The sequence below is a fragment of the Saimiri boliviensis genome, chromosome 1 (genome assembly GCF_048565385.1).
Source record: "Saimiri boliviensis isolate mSaiBol1 chromosome 1, mSaiBol1.pri, whole genome shotgun sequence".
NCBI lineage: Eukaryota > Metazoa > Chordata > Mammalia > Primates > Cebidae > Saimiri > Saimiri boliviensis.
Window position 1 is genome coordinate 76,676,167 of NC_133449.1, and position 21,075 is coordinate 76,697,241.

At 36.5% G+C, this 21,075-nt stretch overlaps 1 protein-coding gene across 3 annotated transcripts in view; it reads left to right on the forward strand.

Moving 5' to 3' along the window:
- The window catches only part of USP34 (ubiquitin specific peptidase 34), a 301,960-nt gene that overhangs the window by 173,632 nt on the left and 107,253 nt on the right, over nt 1–21,075 (forward strand). For all 3 annotated transcript variants that reach the window (XM_039476272.2, XM_074399446.1, XM_074399451.1), the window contains exons 26-33: nt 2,093–2,219; nt 2,316–2,463; nt 12,078–12,178; nt 12,387–12,596; nt 13,905–14,030; nt 15,849–15,971; nt 16,102–16,185; nt 17,236–17,322. In XM_039476272.2, coding sequence (XP_039332206.1) covers nt 2,093–2,219; nt 2,316–2,463; nt 12,078–12,178; nt 12,387–12,596; nt 13,905–14,030; nt 15,849–15,971; nt 16,102–16,185; nt 17,236–17,322 — 1,006 coding nt within the window. The remainder of the gene's footprint in view (nt 1–2,092; nt 2,220–2,315; nt 2,464–12,077; nt 12,179–12,386; nt 12,597–13,904; nt 14,031–15,848; nt 15,972–16,101; nt 16,186–17,235; nt 17,323–21,075) is intronic.

Genomic DNA, 21,075 nt, shown 5'->3' on the forward strand with positions numbered 1-21,075 from the left:
ATATTATAAAGTTCAGATATTACACTCTGATGTAGAAAATCAAAGTCTACTGTAATTGCTCTCTTCCTCTTGGAGATAGTTACTGTTAATGAAACCTGTACTTCCAAAATTTTTTATATGCTATAGGATATACAAACAGCAAACCGAAAAGGTCCTGTTGATTCACATGCTTAGCCCTTGCACAACATTAACAGTGTCTAAAATCAGTACTTATTTTAAGTCTTTAAAAATGTATTTGTTTTTTGAGGATTCAGTGGTGGTTTTATAAGTTTAATGAAATTAAGTCCAAAAATTCCTTCTCAGATGTACAAATTTTGTTGTAATTCAGTTGCAGAAAAAAAAAATTGTCCTTGATATCTTTTTTATTTATGTTTTATGTCAGAGGTTAATTTTGATGTTAAATAGTTTATATAAAAATGTTTATATAAAAATGTTTTACTGCTAGAATAACTAGGTTATAGATAAAATTGAATACAGTAGTCACAAAACTAAGCAGTAGTTTAAAAAAATTTGCCTGGGTATTTTTCATGCAAAATTTTGTTCTTGATGTGCTTAGTGCTATTATTAATTGAAAGTTGCCTAACATTTGTAGATTGAAAAGACTGAAAATATAATTGTTTTACGTGTTTTGTATATTAGGACAATAATGTCTTAAGCGGTTTTCTTTTTAAAAAGAAATAAAGTTATAATCTTAAACAGTGGTTCTTAGCCAGAAGTGCTTTTGTTTCCCAAGACATAGTATGTAATGTCCGGAGACATTTAGGATTATCACGGCAAGGGAGCATGTTACTGATACCTGGTAGGATGCTGCTGAATATTGGAGCATGACATATAGCTCCTTCACCCTTCTTCCTTTGCCTTCTGATAACAAATTATTATTTGGGCTTAAAATGTTGGTAGTACCACTATGGAAAAACCCTGGTCTCGAATATGTAACAGGAAACAGTGTTTTAAGATTACTCTTTGGCTTATACATTGGATCATGTGGAAAGTAGACAAGTTCATTTATTCCTTCACTTTTTATCCTTCTATTCCAAAATTGCCAATTAGTTTTAGACTTTTTTTTTTTTTTTTTTTTTTTAAACTAAATTCAGGTACCTTGGATCCTGTCTTCCACATCTGGAAATTAGTTAGAAAATTTTTATCTAACTAATTTATAATGTTTAGTGATTATCATGCTAGGTGCCTGTTTCCTTTGAAATATAAGTCTTTGTAATTCACTTTATAATTTTAGCAGCCATGAATTGCCTCTCAAATTCTATTGGACTAATTAATGTGTGTGTGTGTGTGTGTTTGTGTGTATATATATATATATATATATATATATATATATATATATATATATTTTTTTTTTTTTTTTTTAATTTGAGATGGAGTTTCGCTCTTGTTACCCAGGCTGGAGTGCAATGGCGCAATCTCGGCTCACCGCAACCTCCACCTCCTGGGTTCAGGCAATTCTCCTGCCTCAGCCTCCTAAGTAGCTGGGATTACAGGCACGTGCCACCATGCCCAGCTAATTTTTTGTATTTTTAGTAGAGACGGGGTTTCACTATGTTGACCAGGATGGTCTCGATCTCTTGACCTCGTGATCCACCCGCCTCGGCCTCCCTAAGTGCTGGGATTACAGGCGTGAGCCACCGCGTCCGGCCTAGTATATATTTACTAGAATGTTTCTGTCCCCAAAAAATACTTCTTAGTATCTTTTTTCCTTCTGAATGTAAGAATCACAGCTTACTATTTTATTTACTGGATTAGTTTTTTTTTTTTTTTTCAAATTCCTTTTGCGTCTATTAATATTTCTACCCTCTTCATTTAAAAAAAAAAAAAAAAAACTGGCCTTAATGAGATTTTTTTTTTCCTCAGTAATTTATCTTAGTGACTATTTTGTTAGGTGCTCTTAGCTGTAATTACACATGTGGGTTTGATTCAGTATGATGAATCTGAACTTAAATTTGTTGCTGGAGAATAAATAGGAATGAACTTAGAACTTCTTTTGGACTTTTCCAGTCTATAAGATGTTAAAAACTACTGTAACATTAAAATGGTTTAAAGCAGTATCCTTTTTATGTGTTGTTTTTTTGTCATGTTTTAGGTTTGCTTATCATCTGAGACAGTGGCAAATTGAAGGCACTGGTATTAGCAGTCATTTGAAAGCACTGAGTGACAAACAGTCTCTGCCGCTAAGGGTTGTATGCCAGCCAGCTGGACTTCCTGATAAGGTACTTAGATAGTTTTAATTTCCAAGTTGTTAACATTTCCCAGGTCAAATATCTGTTCTTTTTGTATTTTTAAATTGGTTGCATCTCATATTTCAGATGACTATTGAAATGTATCCTAGTGACCAGGTAGCAGATCTTAGGGCTGAAGTAACTCATTGGTATGAAAATTTGCAGAAAGAACAAATAAATCAACAAGCTCAGCTTCAGGAGTTTGGGCAAAGCAACCGAAAAGGAGAGTTTCCTGGTAAGCTTTTCAAGTCAAATGCCCTCCCTCCCTCCCTCCCTCCCTCTCTCCCTCCCTCTCTCTCTTCCTTTCTCTTTCCCTCTCTCCCTCCTTCTCTCTCCCCCTCCTTTCCCCCCTCACTTTCTACCTGCCTCTCTTCTCCCTCCCGCCCTCCCTCTCTTTCTCTCTTCCTCTTTCTCTCTCCCTCTTTCTCCCCTTTCTTTCTGTATCTTTCTCTTTCTTTTTTTTCCTCAGCCTCCTGAGTAGCTGTGATTAGAGGCACCTTCCAACACGCCCAGCTAATTTTTACATTTTTACTAGAGGTGTGGTTTCACCATGTTGGCCAGGCTGGTCTTGAACTCCTTACCTTGTGATCTCCTGGTCTCTGCCTCCCAGAGTGCTAGGATACCAGGCATGAGCCACCATGCCCAGCCCTCTCTCTTTCTCTCTCTTTTCTTTCTCTTTTCTTCTTCCTTCCTCCTCTTCCCCTTCTCCCTTTCCCCTTTCCTTCCCCCTTTCCTTCTTTCTTTTTCTCTTTCTCTTTTTTTCTCCTCTTTCTCTCTGTCCCTCTTTTTTTATTTCTTCATATTATATCATATATCACAACTGTCTTGGTTTGTCTTGTGTTGCTATAACAATACTACAAACTAGGTAATCTGTAAAGAACAGAATTTATTTTTCACAGCTTTGGAGCCTAGGATGGGAAGTCCAAGATCAAGATACCAGCCTCTGGTGAGGGCTTGCTTTCAAAGTGGCACCTTGAATGCTTCCTTCTCATTGGTGGAAGGGTAAAAAAGGAACAGACGCCCTCCATTAAACCCTTTTATAATGGCATTAATTCATTCATGGCCTCTGCAAAGACCCCATGTCTAAAATCTGTTGCATTGGAGATTAATGTTCAACATGAATTTTCAGAGAAAAATTCAAACCATAGTAGCAACTTTGAACCTTTACTTTGAATGTCCACCATCCATATTCATGGCTCCCTTCATCCTCCCCTCCCTTTGGTACCATTGATTCTTAGGTAAGAAGCTGCTAAGAGTTGCTTCAGATGTTACATGCAAAAAAGTCTTCATTCGTTTCTCAGAAAATTCTATTTTAGACTTTTGATTGGACTGTAAAAAACTTGAAGTTTATTTCATAAGCAGTTTGGGGATTATTGATAAATTTAAGTTTCTTTATACTGATCCACTTTAACCCAATAGTGGTTGGTTGGTTTGTTTTCTTGAGCTGAGTGATCCACCGCTAAGAGTCATACCAATAGTAGGGTGTTTTTTTTTTGTTTGTTTGTTTTTGGTTTTTTTGGGGCTGTTTTCATAATATTTCGTATTCACTTTTCTGCGTATATAAAAATAACATACCTTCATGTCCCACCTGTGCATCTCTCCTTTCCTACCAAAAGTATCTTAAGAAATTTTTCATGTAGGCCTCATATATATGTGTGTGTATATATATATATATGTGATTCCTCCATTACTGTTAGTTACTACTAGTGAATTTTTAGTGTCGATCCATGGCACATTGAATATGAGCTAATCAAAGAAACACTCTGAAAGAAATATGAAAGTTGTTACTTTTTACTTAAAGGTTTGAGATAACAGGCGTGAATACATATTTAGAAAAAATGCTTAGTTTTAAAAGCTGCTTCTTAGGACCTTCTTAATCTGCCTATGTGAGCAGGGTGATAATTTTTAGGCAGGTTTTAGTAAGGAGCCAAATATTAATGCTTAAGGTGAATCATATATATTTTGTGAAGTGTATCAGATCATAGTTTTTTTTTTTTTTTTTTTTTTTTTTTCTGAGACGGAGTTTCGCTCTTGTTGCCCAGGCTGGAGTGCAATGGCGCGATCTCGGCTCACCGCAACCTCCGCCTCCTGGGTTCAAGCAATTCTCCTGCCTCAGCCTCCTGAGTAGCTGGGATTACAGGCACGTGCCAACATGCCCAGCTAATTTTTTGTATTTTTAGTAGAGACGGGGTTTCACCATGTTGACCAGGATGGTCTCGATCTCTCGACCTCGTGATCCACCCGCCTCAGCCTCCCAAAGTGCTGGGATTACAGGCTTGAGCCACCCCGCCCGGCCAGATCATAGTTTTTTTAAAAGTATCAAATAACTAGTATTTTTGATACAAAATAATGTGGAAAAGTTGACCTCCTAGCCCCATCTGTGAACCACCCAGTTTCCCTTTTCCTAAGGCACATGGTGTTAACGGTTTCTGATATCTCTTTCCAGAGATACCAGGATACAATGTAAGACTATTAATATACATATATATTTAAAATACAAATGGTAGAATTACATCTTTACTGTTTGCTTGTAAGACATATCATTATCTTAGAAAACATTTTGTATTAGTCCATATCATTATCTTAGAAAACATTTTGTATTAGTCCATGTAGTAAGTTACCTCATTCTTGAGATCTGCATAGGTCACTATATAGTAATAACTTGATTTATTTTGCCTTTTCTCTATTAATGGACATTTTCATTCTTTTGATATTACAAACAATGTGACAATATCTTTGTCTACATTATTTCATGTGTATTGGATAAATACCTCATTATGGAATTTCTGGATACAAACGTATCTGCTTTCGTTAGGTTGAAATGTATTGTACGTAGAATGTATGAAAATACTAAAGTGAAAAAGCCATGTACCTACCATCCACATTAGGAACTAGAATATTAGTAGAAGCTACTATTGTGTCCCTACCCAGTAACATCATTTCCACTTCCCCTTAACACTGTCTTGATTTTTGAATTTTTTATGTTGGTAGTGTTCTATATAGTTTTACCTCCATGTATGTGTTCCTTTTTAGTTTTGTGAAACAAGTTAGCAACCACAAACATAGTGGATTAAGAAAAAGGAACATATTTCTATTACTAGATAAAGGATTGCAGAAGATGACAAGCTATAAACCTTCCCTACAAATCTATATAACCTAATTTGGGGATATCAATAGGAAAGTTCTCAAGTATAGGTCTCAGCACAGTTAAGACATATCCTAGTGCTATAATGTCGATAAAAATAATGGAATATCCAACAGAAATATCTTCATTGAATTTGTATTTTATTTTCTTTTTCTAAGCTCTTCATGATCTACCATAACTCTCAGGAGTAGGTCAAAGTAGAATTTTTTCTGTAGGATGAAATAAATATCCTCTGCTGATTCAAGCAGTAGGACATGGAGGCGAGAGCAGGAACCCCACTAGCACTTGGTAAAGACAGTCCAACTACAGATAACAATCTGGGCTAAGTTCATTGTCCATTCTTTTGTAACATAGAGAAGATAGTACAATGGTAATAGTGGTCTGAGTCATGATAACCCTCAATAATGCATTTCTCTAAGGTCACACTAATCTTACTAATTGTCCTCCATATTTGGTGCACAGCAGGGATTGTGTGATATCTTTTGTCATCTGTCTAGTAATTCTCCTTCTCTCCTGTGTTGGATATTCTGTTTCCATTATCCATACCATTCTCGTTATTGGTTGTCTTTGTGTGTGTCTTTCTGGAATACTGTGAAGTGTTGTGTTCAGTGGTTTCTTGAGAAATGATTAACAGGGGTTTTTGATTCCTTGCATCATTAAAAATAGGTATCTCATGTTTTCATACTGAAATGATAAATTAGTTGGGTATAGAATTCTAAGTAGGAAGTTGTTTTGGTGCATAATTTTAGAGGAACTTCTCCATTGTTTCTTGATTTCATTGTTGCTGTTGAATTCTGAAGCCATTCTGAATTCTGATATTTTTTACATGTAGTTGTTTTTTTGTTTGTTTGTTTGTTTTGACAGTCTTCCCTTGTCACCCAGGCTGGAGTGCAGTGGTACGATCTTGGTTCACTGAAACCTCCAGATTCAAGTGATGCACCTCCCTGAGCATCCTGAGTAGCTGGGGCTATAGGTGGGCACCATTATCCCTGGCTAATTTTTTGTATTTTTAGTAGAAAGAGGGTTTTACTATGTTGCCTAGGTTGGTCTTGATCTCCTGAGCGCAAGCTGTCTGCCCGCTGTGGCCTCTGAAAGTGCTGGGATTACAGGCCTGAGCCACTGTGCCCAGTTAACATGTAGTATTTTTACTTACAGAGATAATCAGTCTTCACTTTTTTCTTAGTTTTCTTGGTCTGAGTATAGGTCTGTATCCAATGATTGTGATGGATGCTTCAGTATTTACATATTTAGGTATTTAGCACTGGGCCCTTTCAGTTGGTGGGTTTTATTTTTCAGTTTGGAGAAATTTTCCTGAAATGGTTCATAGATTTCTTGTCTTCTATTTTAATCATTTTCTCTCCTTATAGAGCATATCCATTATCTAGATGTTCCATCTCTAGGACTCTTCCTAATTTATCTTTTTTGTGTTTCCTTTTTGTAAGTTGTAACTCAGGTTCCTGAGAGATATTACCAACTTTATTTTGTAGTCCTTCTACTGAGTTTTTCATTTTTGTTATTCTTTTAATATCTAAGGGCTCTTTTGTTCTCTGAAAAAATAGGCCTGTTTTTATAGTTGAAATACCTTTTTGAGATTAGCATTTTTTCTTAGTTGTTTAATTTTGCTTTTTTGTTTATTTTCATACTGTTTCTACTGTTTAGATTATTTAAATTTAATGTAATTTTTAAATTTTCTATTTGTCTCATCTCTTTTCTTTTTTAGCACATATTTAGCACTTCTGACACTTTTCATTCCTGTACATAGATCTTAGTTTCTATTTGTTTCTTTTTCAGCTTTCTTTTTGTTATTTTATTTTATTTATTTTTTTGAGACAGGGTCTCACTCTGTTCCCCAGGCTGGAGTGAAGTGGCATGATCATGGTTCACGACAGCCTCAACCTCAGTTTCCTGAGTAGCTCAGAGTACAGGTGCCGGCCACCATGCCCAGCTGATTTTTGTATTTTTTGTAGAGACAGGGTTTTGCCATGATGCCCAGGCTAGTTTCAAACTCCTGGGCTCAAGCAGTCCTTCCATCTTGGCCTCCCAGAGTGCTAGATTTACAGGCGTGACCCACTTTCCTGACCTTTCCCCCTTCTTCCTAGTAAACTTCCTTTAAAGCTTTGTACTCTAGGTCTTCTGGTGACAAATTTTGTCAAGCTGTTTTTTGTCTAGAAAAAAGTTTATTTAAAAATGTTTATTTTAGGCCGGGCGCGGTGGCTCAAGCCTGTAATCCCAGCACTTTGGGAGGCCGAGGCGGGTGGATCACGAGGTCGAGAGATCGAGACCATCCTGGTCAACATGGTGAAACCCCGTCTCTACTAAAAATACAAAAAATTAGCTGGGCATGGCGGCACGTGCCTGTAATCCCAGCTACTCAGGAGGCTGAGGCAGGAGAATTGCCTGAACCCAGGAGGCGGAGGTTGCGGTGAGCCGAGATCGCGCCATTGCACTCCAGCCTGGGTAACAAGAGCGAAACTCCGTCTCAAAAAAAAAAAAAATGTTTATTTTGCCTTAATTGTTGATGGATATTTCCACTGGACATCAAATTCACTGGACATGAGGATTTTTTTCCTCTTTCAGGACTTTAGAATTGTTTGATATTATTTGGCTTGCAGAGTTTGTGACCTGATTCAGTGGTTTTCTTTTTGTCCTTTACCTCCTGTTTTTTTTTGTTTTTGTTTTTGTTTTTCCACCCCATGGTTGGCTTTAAAGATGTATCTTTAATATTGATTTTTCAGCATTTTGATTATGAATATGCCTTTCTTTATGTTCGAGATCTGGGTTTAGTTTACCTCTTAGATCTATGAGTTTATAACTTTTATGAAACTTAGAAAAGGTACCAATTATATTTTGGTTCATTTTTTCTCTCTTTCTTCTCTCCTTACCTGTTTAATTTCTGTTTCTAGGCTGTTGGTAAGGTGTTGCAGATTTCTGAGGCACTGTTCCTTTTCTTTCTTCCTTTTGTATGTGTGAGGGTTAGATTTTGATCTTACTCTTAATGCTAGATCATTTTGCAATTTATCTTTTTTGGGGCTTGCCGTTCATTACAAGTTCATTTAGTGATCATCTTGCAAACTTTGTTGGTATGCTCTCTTTTTTTTTTCTTGTCAGTTAATGTCTGTGAATTTTTTTTTTTTTTTTTTTTTTTTTTTTTGAGACAGACGCTGTATTGCCCAGGCTGGAGTACAGTATCATGATCTTGGCTCACTGCAGCCTCTGCCTCCTGGGTTTTGACAAGCAATTCTTCTGCCTCAGCCTCCTGAGTAGCTGAGACTATAGGTGCAAGCCACCACGCCCAGCTAATTTTTGTATTTTGATTAGAGACAGGATTTCACCAGGCCAGATTGGTCTCGAACTCCTGACCTCATGATCTGCCCTCCTTGCCCTCCTAAAGTGCTGGGATTACAAGTGTGAGCCACCACACCTGGCCTGTGTCTGTAAAATTGTTAAAACGTGTTTTATTTGAGTACATTGTAAAGGGGAAAAATTACATGTGTGTTCCGTATTCCAGCAAATCAAGAGTTTTTAAGGTTTTGTTTTGTATTGAAACATTCATATTTTAATTTTTTAAAGGTAGAAATTCTAAAAACTGATAAGGAATAAGCAGTTCTTACGTTAAAAAGATCTTCTCAAAGGTAGTAATAAAAGGTAGAAAGCAGCTCAATGTATTATAAAATCTAGTTCAGCCATGAGAAGCAACGTTAACATGTTGTCATTGTCTATCCAGCCTGCTATGCCGTAAATGGGGTAGCTTACAAACAAAAGAAATTTATTTCTCATGGTCTGGAACCTGGGAATTCCAAGATCAAGGTGCCAGCAGATTCAGCTGTCTAGTGACAGCTTTCTCATAGATGGTGAGATGGTGCTTTATTGCTGTGTCTTCACAAAGTAGAAGGCCCAGGCAAGCTCCTTTAGGCCTCTTTCGTAGAGACACCACTCCCATTGATGGAGGGCTCTGCCTAATACCTAATAACCTCCAAAAGGCCCTACCTTCAAATATCATTGCCTTGGAAATTAGGATTCACCATACAAATTTGGGGAAAACATATATTCAGACCATAACACTTGTCGTTAACACACAGAATCTAAGCCTGTCTCACATCACATATGGGCCATTATCCTAAATAAAACACTAGCCATTGCAGTTCTCTTTTGGAACAAATTTATGCATGCTTAATTAGAGTATCCAATAAATTAAGGCACAAATCACTGTATTATTGTAGCAGCTAATTATGGCTAAGTGTTTTAATATTGCAGAGATTTATAATCATTACATTTAATAGTCTCAACAAGATAGAATAGGCATTTAATAAAAATCTACCAAAATATTGCTAGGTGCGGTGCTTGTCTGTAATCCCAGCACTGTGGGAGGCTGAGGTGGGAGTATCACTTGAGGCCAGGAGTTCAAGACCAACCTGCCAACATTGCAAAACACTGTCTCTACTAAAAATATAAAAATTATGTGGGCCTGGTGTTGTGCACCTGTAGTCTCCAATACCATGCCACTGCACTCCAGCCTGGGCGACAGAGTGAGACTGTCTCAAAAAACAAAACTACCAAAGTATTAAAAGTTTAAAACAGAATTTCTGTTCATTCAGTAGCCGGAGCTTTTCTTAATGAACATACTGCTTTATAAGCATTTACTTTTCTTCTCATTTTGTATAATACAAAATGAGTTGAATAAAATAAAATATGCTGTGAAATAGTATAGCTGTTAGATTATTCAATTATAATTTGTGAGCAACATGATGATAGGACACTGAAGAAATCAAGTATGCAATAGCAATTTTAAAATGTTGCAATAATCTGGCCGTGCGTGGTGGCTCATGCCTGTAATCCCAGCACTTTGTGGGGACCAAGGCAGGCCGGTAACTTGAGATCAAGAGTTTGAGACCAGCCTAGCCAACATAATGAAACCCATATCTACTAAAAATACAAAAATTACTTAGGCATAATAGTGCTCGCCTGTAGTCCTAGCTCTTCTTGAGTCTGAGGCACAAGATTAGCTTGAAACTGGGAGGCTGAGGTTGTAGTGAGCTGAGTTTGTGCCACTGCACTTTAGCCTGGGTGACAGAGTGAGACTCTGTCTCCAAAAAAAAAAGATGTGAAGTCTTTGTAAAATGTGAGAATAGAGATAAGTGGACAGCTGAGTAAATTTAAATAGCATGTTTCCATACTAAGTATTGTGAAGATGTTAAGTAAATTTATTTTTTTAAATGTTATATCTAAAATCCCAGTGTGATTTTGTTTAAAATTTGATGAAGCTATTGTGAAGTTACCTGTACGAATAAGCAATATTAGCAGCTCTGGGAGGTCAGTAAATTGGTACTTTACAAAAAAGCTCTGAGAGGAAAACCCAGAAGGATAATAGAAAGTTTAATTTTTATATTAGCTATATAAACATTTAAAGCATAATATGATTTTAGTGTGGGAATTGTTAGTTAAATAATACAGAATGAATACTGAAAATTAGTCATCTATAACTTGTTTGGGGAAATAAACCCCTCTTTTTCTAATATTTAGGGTATGTTTAAAATGTCATATTCCTGTTAACAAATTGTAGGAAAATTTAGAAGAAAATAGGATTGAATGTTTATCAAACCATTTTGAGGGCCAGGATTGAGGGCTAGAAATAATGAGAAGGGAAAGAATCATAGATTTAGCTGCACAGTGACTAGCAATTTAATTATAAAACAATTGTGCTTAAGACAAGTTGCCAAAATGACTCTTCTTGGGAGAAAAACCTGTTCCTTCTCTGTGTTTGAAATATTTTCCCACAGACCTTTTTTATTCATGTGAAGGGAAAGGTAATTTTAAAATGTTATGTGTCATTATGAAAAGAATAGCCTTATCCCACTCATTTTTCTTGAAAGCAGTTGTTCAGTGTCTGTTCATTGGAGTTTTTCTACGTCAAATGAATGAAGTTTAGCAATATTTTTAAAGTTTAAATTTTTCATCAAACATATAATTTTGCTTAATTTTTTGGCTCTAATCATTTTTTTCCCCTAAAAAGTTGTGCATTATACAATACTTAATTTGAATGTCTATTCCATTTTAGTTCCTGGAATGCATGTGTCAATAAAACATCTCTGTCCCCGTGGAACTGAGAGTTTATCTTTCTTCATTTCGTTTCTGTTTTTCTTTCCTTTTTCCTTCCATTTTTGCTTTCTCCTTCTCTTTTTTCTTTACTTCCTTCTCTTCTTTCTCCCCACCCTCCCTTCCCTTCCCAGTTCATAAACATGAGATATTAATAAGTGCTTTAAAGAAAGATAAAGCAGAGTAAAGGGTTAATGATGAAATGAGGCTTTTAGATTGGGTAGTAAGGAGAAGGCTCCCATTGGATGAGAGGCTTGAAAGAGGTGAGAGAATAACTATCTTGAATTTCTCGAGAGGAATCTTAGTCCTTGAGATGGGAACATACTTGGTATTTTCAAGAAAGGTCAAGGAGGCCAATTGGCTGAACCTAGTGAGGTAGGGAAGATGGTGGGAAATGAAGTTGAAGATGTAGGCAGCAAAAAGGACTTCATGCATTCTAGAAATAACTATTCCCAATCTATTGAGTTTACTGTCTTTACCTAAAATCTGGAGGGTTGGAATTACATTTAAGCTTTGCATGTAGTGTGCTTCATTGCTACAACTATGTATTTTTGTCAGCAAATAAATTAATTCTTTAAAACAAATTATTTCCATATTCTGCTGTTTTTAAGGAGGCCTCATGGGACCTGTCAGGATGATTTCATCTGGACATGAGTTAACAACAGATTATGATGAAAAAGCACTTCATGAGCTTGGTTTTAAGGATATGCAGGTACATATATAAAATAGTGGTTTGAGTTTTAATGATCTCTTTTTAGTCATCAGTTAAACAGTCACAGGTCTAATTTAAAAACAGCTCTTATTGCTTTGTTATATTAAAATTCTAAGTGAAGTTATTTTATGCTTCAGATTTGTTTTATTAAACTAAAAAACTTGATATGCATAAACTTTTTTTCCTTTTTTTTTTTTTTTTTTAATAGATGGTATTTGTATCTTTGGGTGCACCAAGGAGAGAACGGAAAGGGGAAGGTGTTCAGCTGCCAGCATCTTGCCTCCCACCCCCTCAGAAGGACAACATTCCAATGCTTTTGCTTTTACAAGAACCTCATTTAACTACTCTTTTTGATTTATTAGAGATGCTTGCATCATTTAAACCACCCTCAGGAAAAGTGGCAGTGGATGATAGTGAGGTGACTATGTTTGATTTTCACAAATCTTGTTTTGTCTTCCTGTTGAGAGGATATAGTAACTTGAATAAAACTGTAGATTATAAAATGTTATAAAATAAAATGGTAATTTTCTCTGTTTTGTTTTGTTTGGATACGAAGTCTTACTCTGTTTCCCAGACTGGAGTGCAGTGGCATGATCTCGGCTCACTGTAGTCTCTACCCCCTGGGTTCAAGCTATTCTCCTGCCTCAGCATCCCAAGTAGTTGAGATTATAGGCATCCACCACCACGCCCAGCTAATTTTTGTATTTTTAGTAGAGACGGGGGTTTCACCATATGGGTCAGGCTGGTTTTGAACACTTGACCTCAAGTGATCTGCCCGCCTCGGCCTCCCAAAGTGCTGGGATTACAGGCGTGAACTACCATGCCCAGCCTTTGGTAATCTTTTAAGAGTAGTAAAATTGGGCCAAGCCCAGTGGCTCACGCCTGTAATCCCAGCATTTTGGGAGGCCGAGGCAGGCAGATCACGAGGTCAGGAGTTTGAGACCAGCCTGACTAACATGGTGAAACTCCATCTCTACTAAAAATACAAAAATTACCCAGGCATGTTGGCATGCACGTGTAATCTCAGCTACCCGGGAGGGTGAGACCAGAGAGAATCGCTTGAACCCAGGAGGTGGAGGTTGCAGTGAGCTGAGATTGCACCACTGCGCTCCAGCCTGGGCAACAGAGCGAAACTCCGTCTCAAAAAATAAAAATAAAAAAGCAAAATTAGGAACCCACTTATATATTCATTAACTATTTACTTAACGTGATCCAGATACACTGTTTTAATCAATACTTTTATCTAGAAAGGGCTTTCTGTAGGAGACTATATATAATCTGAGCTGGAAGGACGAAAAGCCAATTAAAAAGATGAGAAACAGACTCTTTTCCTAAATGGAAGTTCAAGGATTGAATTCACCAAGTCTTTGTTGTGCTTAGAATAGTGATCCGCAAAATGGAAATAGGTGGTAGTCATATTGAAATTTGCTAGAATGGACTTTAAACAGATGTTTTCAGTTTTCAGTTTTATTTCAAAGGTTTCCTGAGGCGCACGATCAGTCTTAGAGGAAGGCTCTTCTAGAAAAATTCAGTAGGAAGGTGAAAAAACACTGCTTTGAGTATTTTCTCAAATATCATGTGTCATATAACAAATGTTTCGTCTCACTTTTCAGAAAGTGAGACTAGAAAATATTAGCAAATTTGGTGATGATTTTATGCAAAAATTTGAGCTTAAACTTTTTTCTTCTGATGTGTTTTGATAAAGCAGCTGTTTTTATTTGTGTAGAGTTTAAGATGTGAAGAACTTCATCTTCATGCGGAAAATCTTTCTAGGCGTGTCTGGGAGCTACTGATGCTTCTTCCTACATGTCCTAATATGTTGATGGCATTCCAGAATATCTCAGATGAACAGGTGAGCCCACAGAATCTCTTTACTCTCCTAGAGGCTGTTACCAGTTTATGTTCCTATTGACAGTGTAGAAGATTGCCTGTTGACATACCCTCAGTAAATCTGAATATAGTTTTTACCCATATAATAGGTTAAAAGTGCCACTTCATTTTAATGTTCATTTGTTTAGTGAGGGTGAATAACGTATCATAGGCTAAATGGAAGATGAAGATGTTTTCTAAAATTATAAAATAGAGGTTTGCCATTTTATGTTAGTGTTTTTTCTTATTGCACTGTGTTTTGAATATTGCTTTTTGTTCTCTGTAACAAAAAGTAATGTTTAGAGAAAATAAACCAAGGTGAAATGACGTGCATCAGTGTTTCTTTTCTATGCTTATACAAGTTAACTGATTCTATTGGGGAAAATGAGGCAAAGAAATTTAATATCTGTATGGTAATTTATTTCCATCTGGACATCATCTCACATGTGTTGGATATCTTTCTAAAGTCTTCAACATTAAAGATTGTTTTCATTTAATTATTTATTTTTGAGATAGGGTCTCACTCTGTCACCTAGGTTAGAGTACAGTGGCATGATCACAGCTTACTGCAGACTTAGCCACCAGGACTCAAGCAATCCTCCCCTGACTTTCCCCAGTAGCTGAGACCACAGGCATGTGCCACCATGCCTGGCTGATTTTTCTATTTTTACTAGAGACAGGGTTTTCCCATTTTGGCCACGTTCTTCTCTACCTCCTGACCTCAAATGATCCACCCATCTCAGCCTCCCAAAGTGCTGGGATTACAGGCATGAGGTTCTACTCCTAGCTTAAAGATTGTTTTTAAAAGGTGTATGATACATAGTTTATTTGAGAAGATGTCCAAAAGAACTCCTAGAGGATGAATGCCAAAACAGATGTCCTAATGTTATGCTAATTCTAGGATTTGAAACATGATCATGTGATTGTAGGAGGTCCAATATCTCATATGACTTGGAAGTCAAGAAGATGGGCTCTTTTTTTTTTTTTTTTTTTTTTTTTTTGAGACGGAGTTTCGCCCTTGTTACCCAGGCTGGAGTACAATGGCGCGATCTTGGCTCACTGCAACCTCTGCCTCCTGGGTTTAGGCAATTCTCCTGCCTCAGCCTCCGGAGTAGCTGGGATTACAGGCACACGCCACCATGTTCAGCTAATTTTTTACACCATTAGTAGAGACGGGGTTTCACCATGTTGACCAGGATGGTCTCGATCTCTTGACCTCGTGATCCACCCGCCTCGGCCCCCCAAAGTGCTGGGATTACAGGCTTGAGCCACCGCACCCGGCCAAAGATGGGCTCTTGAAAATGCTGAATGATGACTTAGAGTAGCACTAGTAATAGCATTTCAAAGATGCACATTAAGTGTGAATTATATTATTTCATGAATTGACACTAGAAAACAGCAGTGTTCCTGAGTTCATATATTTGTATGACTTTTAAATATGTAGTTGTAAGTATTAAATACAGACATTTAATTCATGACCATCTTTAGAAGTTTACCCACTCAACTAGACTATAATTTTGTTTCTTCTTTCAACTGGGTAGATTAATAAGTTATAATTATTTGCCCATGCTGCTGTTTATATATTAATTTAATTGGTTTTGTTTTCAGAAAATTTAATGAATAATTGATGTTTTGAGCATACCATTTGTACCAGTTAATAACTAGTCTCCATATATGTTTTAATATATTTTAAAGTATATATAGTATTTTGAGGTTTTATGTAGTGTCAGTTTGTTTAAAGTTTTTCTTTTTTGTGTTCCCTGAGTAAGTTGGCTTGAGAAACATGTTTTTCTAATTTAAGAGTAATGATGGATTTAATTGGAAAGAACTACTCAAAATTAAGAGCGCTCACAAGCTATTGTATGCTCTGGAAATTATTGAAGCACTGGGAAAACCTAATAGAAGAATAAGGAGAGAGTCAACGGTAATTGCGTTTCCATTATTATCATTAAATATTTGTATTTTCTCTGGAGCGAAATTCTATAAGGTATTGTCTTTTCCATTCTAGAATAATTCTTCTGCCATTCTTCCTTATTTTGTTACCTTTCTCATAGGGAAGTTACAGTGATCTTTATCCAGATTCAGATGATTCAAGTGAGGATCAAGTGGAAAATAGTAAAAATTCCTGGAGTTGCAAGGTTTGATCATGTGTTTTTCAATGTATTGATAAAAATAATTTATCTCCAGTTTTTCAGAAGTGGGTACCATAATTCTTCATTGTTTTTAAACTAATATACTATTAAATAATAGTTTTAAAATCATGTATTACTTTAAGTTGGAATAATCTGAGATTATTTAATGCCTTGGCACACCTATTTTTAGCTCTGATTTTTCTCCATTGAAATACTGTGAGAGGCCAGATGTGGTGGCTCACACCTGTGATCCAGCACGTTGGGAGGCTGAGACAGGTGGACCACAAGGTCAGGAGTTTGAGACCAGCCTGGTCAACATGGCGAAACCCCTGTCTGTACTAAAAAAATAATAATTAGCTGCGTGTGGTAGCACGGCACCTGTAATCCCAGCTATCTGGATGGCCGAGGCAGGAGAATCACTTGAACCCACGAGGTGGAGGTTGCACCACTGTACTCCAGCCTGGGGAGCAAAAAAAGATACTGTGAGAACATCCCAGTGTCTAGGACTAAATGCCTAGGGGAATATAAAGATGTTTATAGCCTCTTTCAAGTATATATTTTTTAAAAGTTTTGTTTATTTTGTTTGGTTTGAGGCAGCATCTCACCTTGTCACCCAGGCTAGATTGCAGTGGAATGATCATGGCTCACTGCAGCCTTGACCTCCTGGGTTCAGGTGATCCTCCTGCCTCAGCCTCCCTAGTAGCTGAAACTACAGGCATAAGCCACCACACCTGGCCAATCTTTTTATTTTTGTAGAGATGAGGTCTTCCTTTGTTGCCTAGGCTGGTGTCAAAGTCCTAGCCTCAAGTCATCCTCTGTCTTTGGCCTCCCAAAGTGCAAGGTTTACAGGCATGAGCCCCTGCACCCACCCTTAAATTCTTGAAAGTAGGACTTTATCTTCTTATTTTGTATAGAAATTATTTTGGTAATTTAAGTTATAATTGTGTAAATAAAAGATGTTTAATATTTTACGTATATTGTTACTAAATCAAGAAGTGTTACTGCATTATGTAGCGGCTACTTTTCTCTTACTATTACTTTCAAAATTGCCTACAGTTTGTTGCTGCTGGAGGGCTTCAACAGTTACTAGAAATTTTTAATTCTGGAATTCTAGAGCCTAAAGAGCAGGAATCATGGACTGTGGTAAGTGGAAATTTACTGTTTCAGTTAGTTACAGTAGTTACCCATTTGAAACACTTCCATTTCATCAGCAAGTATAGCTTTTGCCATATAGTTCATTATAATAAAGTATGGAATATAGCAGAAATGAATTTTAAAACAGAGTTTGATAAACTAGTTATGGAAAAAGTGTTTTTCATGTTAATTTTATTAAAAAATTCTTGTGCTAAAATTAAGTACTCTAAACTGTGGCCAGTTCGTAAACATGTTTCCTTTAGGTTGATAGGTTATATATTAATATATAGCTGAAGTTAGGTTGCTTTTTAAAAATTTGGTTTATATCTTAGGTTTTTTTTAGAACTTTGTTTTGTTTTGACCATTTCTTCCTTTATAGCAGTAATACTAAAAAATGTGTTTCCAGACCATGTTGACTGGCTTGCATTGGGATAGATACAGAAATTGAGAGTAAGCCTTTAGCAGTTTTTATAGCAATTAGACATCAGTGCTGTATTTTTATAGTACTTTACAAAAGTATTGCTCCTGAACAAAATGAAAAGTTTTTTTTTTTTTTTTTTCAGTAAACTTGCACAAAAAATGAAAATTTTGCCAGGTGCAGTTAACTCATGCCTGTAATCCCAGCACTTTGGGAGGCTGAGGCAGGTGGATCACCTGAGGTCAGGAGTTCAAGACCAGCCTGGCCAAAATGGTGAAACCCCCATCTCTACCAAAATACAAAAATTAACTGGGCGTGGTGACAGGCACCTGTAATCTCAGCTACTCGGGAGGCTGAGGTAGGAGAATCGCTTGAACCCGGGAAGTGGAGGTTGCAGTGAGCCAAGATTGCACCACTGCGCTCCAGTGTGGGTGACAAGAGTGAAGCTCCGTCTCAAAAAGAAAAAGAAAGAAGGAAATTAAATAAAATGATACTTTACCACTGTGAATTTGAAGAAGTACTATATGAAAATAAAATTGCTTGTAGAATATTTAAATCTTCATAATGATACACAGAACTGCACAGGCCACTTTCGAGCTTAATGTAAAGACATTCTATTTTCTTCTATCAAATCAGGTTCGCATATCAAACACTGAATTCAAGTATTCTCTCAGTTTCTGTTTGTTTTTTGTTTTTTAGAATTCCTGGTGTTAATGATTTGATATCACATACACTTATGTCCAAATTTTTTAGCTCATCAGCTGTCATTAGTGTATTTTACATGTGGGCCAAGACAGTTGTTATTCTTCCAGTGTGGCCCAGGGAAGCCAAAAGATTGGACACTCCTGTGCTGAAGGTTTTCTCTGTTTTACTTGATATTATAGCTACTTTCCTGAAACATTACTGCTAAGAACATTTTATTGCCAATACATGACTTATTGTAGCTTTTTATGCTGCCCAAGATGCAAAGTATGTCTAAGATACAAATTGCTTTGAGGTCGAGTGATACTTGTTTATAATGCATCTCTCTTAATATTATAAAATACTTCTAAGCTCAGGATTGTTCTTGTTTCTTAACTAACTTTTTTCCCTTTTCAAATGAGTTTACTTGAAGTATACCTTTAAAAATTTTTTGAGGTATAGTTCACATGCAATCAGTTTACTCCTTTGAAATGTACTGTTTTTACAATATTCACAAAATTGTGTTACCATGACCAGCATCTAGTTCCAGAACAGTTGTATCACCTCAAAAGAAACCTTCCCCCAAATGCTTTAGCCCTTTACAACCACTATCATAGTCTACTTTTTATTTCTGTGGATTTGCCTATTCTGGACATTTCCTGTCAGTGGAACCATACAATGTTTGGTCCTTTGTGATTGGTTTGTTTCACTTAGCCTGTTTGCAAGATTCATCCTTGTTAAGTAGCAAGTATCAGCAATTCATTCATTTTTATAATTATACCACATGATGTTTATCCATTCACCAGTTGAGAGGCTTGTGGGTTATTTCTACACTTTGAGTATTGTGAGCATTTGTTTACAAGTTTATGTGTAGATAATACATTTTCACTTCTTTTGGGCATATTCTTAGTAGTAGTAGTATACCTTACCACTACTTAAGTGGTATCTTACTGTGATTTCTAACATTTACATTTTCCCAGTGCTAAGGATCTTTAGTAGCTTTTTATGTGTCTGTTGACCATTCATAAGCATGTATGCATGTGTGTGTGTGTGTGTGTGTGTGTGTGTGTATGTATATATATATATATATATATATATATATATATATATATATATACATACACATAAATATACACACACGTTCATTCTTACATCTTTGTTGAAATGTTCGTTCAGTCACAGCTGATTCCAGGGAGCAGAAGATTGATCAGATGGTGAACATTTGCGTTGTTTCTGCTTCGGGGCTATTATCAATAATGTTGCAAACATTTGTGTCTTGTGTATAGAGTGCAATTTCTGGGTCCTGTATAATTGCTTTTTGAGGAGTTGCCAATTTAGCAAAGCTTCACCATTTTACATTGCTACCAGCAATATATGAGGGTTCCAGTTTCTCCATATCCTTTCCAAGACTTGTTACTATCTTTTTTGTTTGTTTGTTTTTGAGACTGAATCTCTCTGTTGCCCAGGCTGGAATGCAGTGGCATGATCTCTGTTCACTGCAACCTCTGCCTTTGGGGTTCACGCCTGCCATAGTTTCCTCAGTAACTGGGACTACAGGCATGCACCATCATGCCTGGCTAATTTTTTTTGTTTTTACAGAGACAGGGTTTCACCGTGTTAGCCAGGATGGTCTCGATCTCCTGACTTTGTGATCCACCTGCCTCAGCCTCCTAAAGTGCTGGGATTATAGGCGCAAGCCACTGTGCCAGGCCATTACTGTCTTTTTTTATTTAAGGTATCCTATTATGTAAAGTGGTAGCTAGTTGTGGTTTTGATTTGATTGGGTTGTCTTTGTTGATTTGTCAGAATTCCTTATGTATTTCAGATACTGATTTGTTAGATTGCATGTGATTTACAGATATTTTCTCCCATTATATGGTTTTTTTCCCCTTTCTTCAGAAGCATCCTGTGATTTACAAAAGTTTCTAATTTTGATGAAGTCCAGTGTCTCTGTTTTCCTTTGTGCTTGTGCTTTTGGTGTTGTATCTACAAAATCAGTACCAAATCCAGGTCACAGAGATTGATGACTATGTTTTCTGTTAAGAGGTTTCTGGTTTTAGCTCGTACTTTTAGGTCTTTGGTCCATTTTAAGTTAATTGTTGCATATGATGTGAGGTTGTGCAGTATACTTTACATGTAATAAATAATGCATTCATTTTAAAGGGCGAGTTTTGAAAAAAATACGTAACTCTCTAATATAAATAAAAGAATATTTCCATTACTTAAGAAGGTCCATCCTGCCGTTTTGCTATCAGGTTTTCTTCTTCTGCTTTCTGTTACAATAGATGAGATTTTCATTTTGTGGAATTTCATATAATTGAATCAGTACAGTACGTACTCTTTTGTTTCTGGCTTGTTTTTTTCAGAATGCTCTTTGAGGTTGTTAAATGTGTATCAGTATTTGGTTTGTTTTTTATTGCTGAGTAATGTGTTCATTGTATATGTATACCACAATTCATTTATCTACTCACCTGCTGATGGACATTTGAGTGGTTTATAGTTTGGGTTACTACAAATAAAGCTTCTATAAACATTCACATACAGATCGTTTGGCATATGTATGTTTTTTCTCTCAGATTAATACCAAGTAATGAAATTGCTAAATTATATGGTGAGTTTACACTTATAAGGATAACCTTATAAGAAGCTGCCAAACTGTTTTC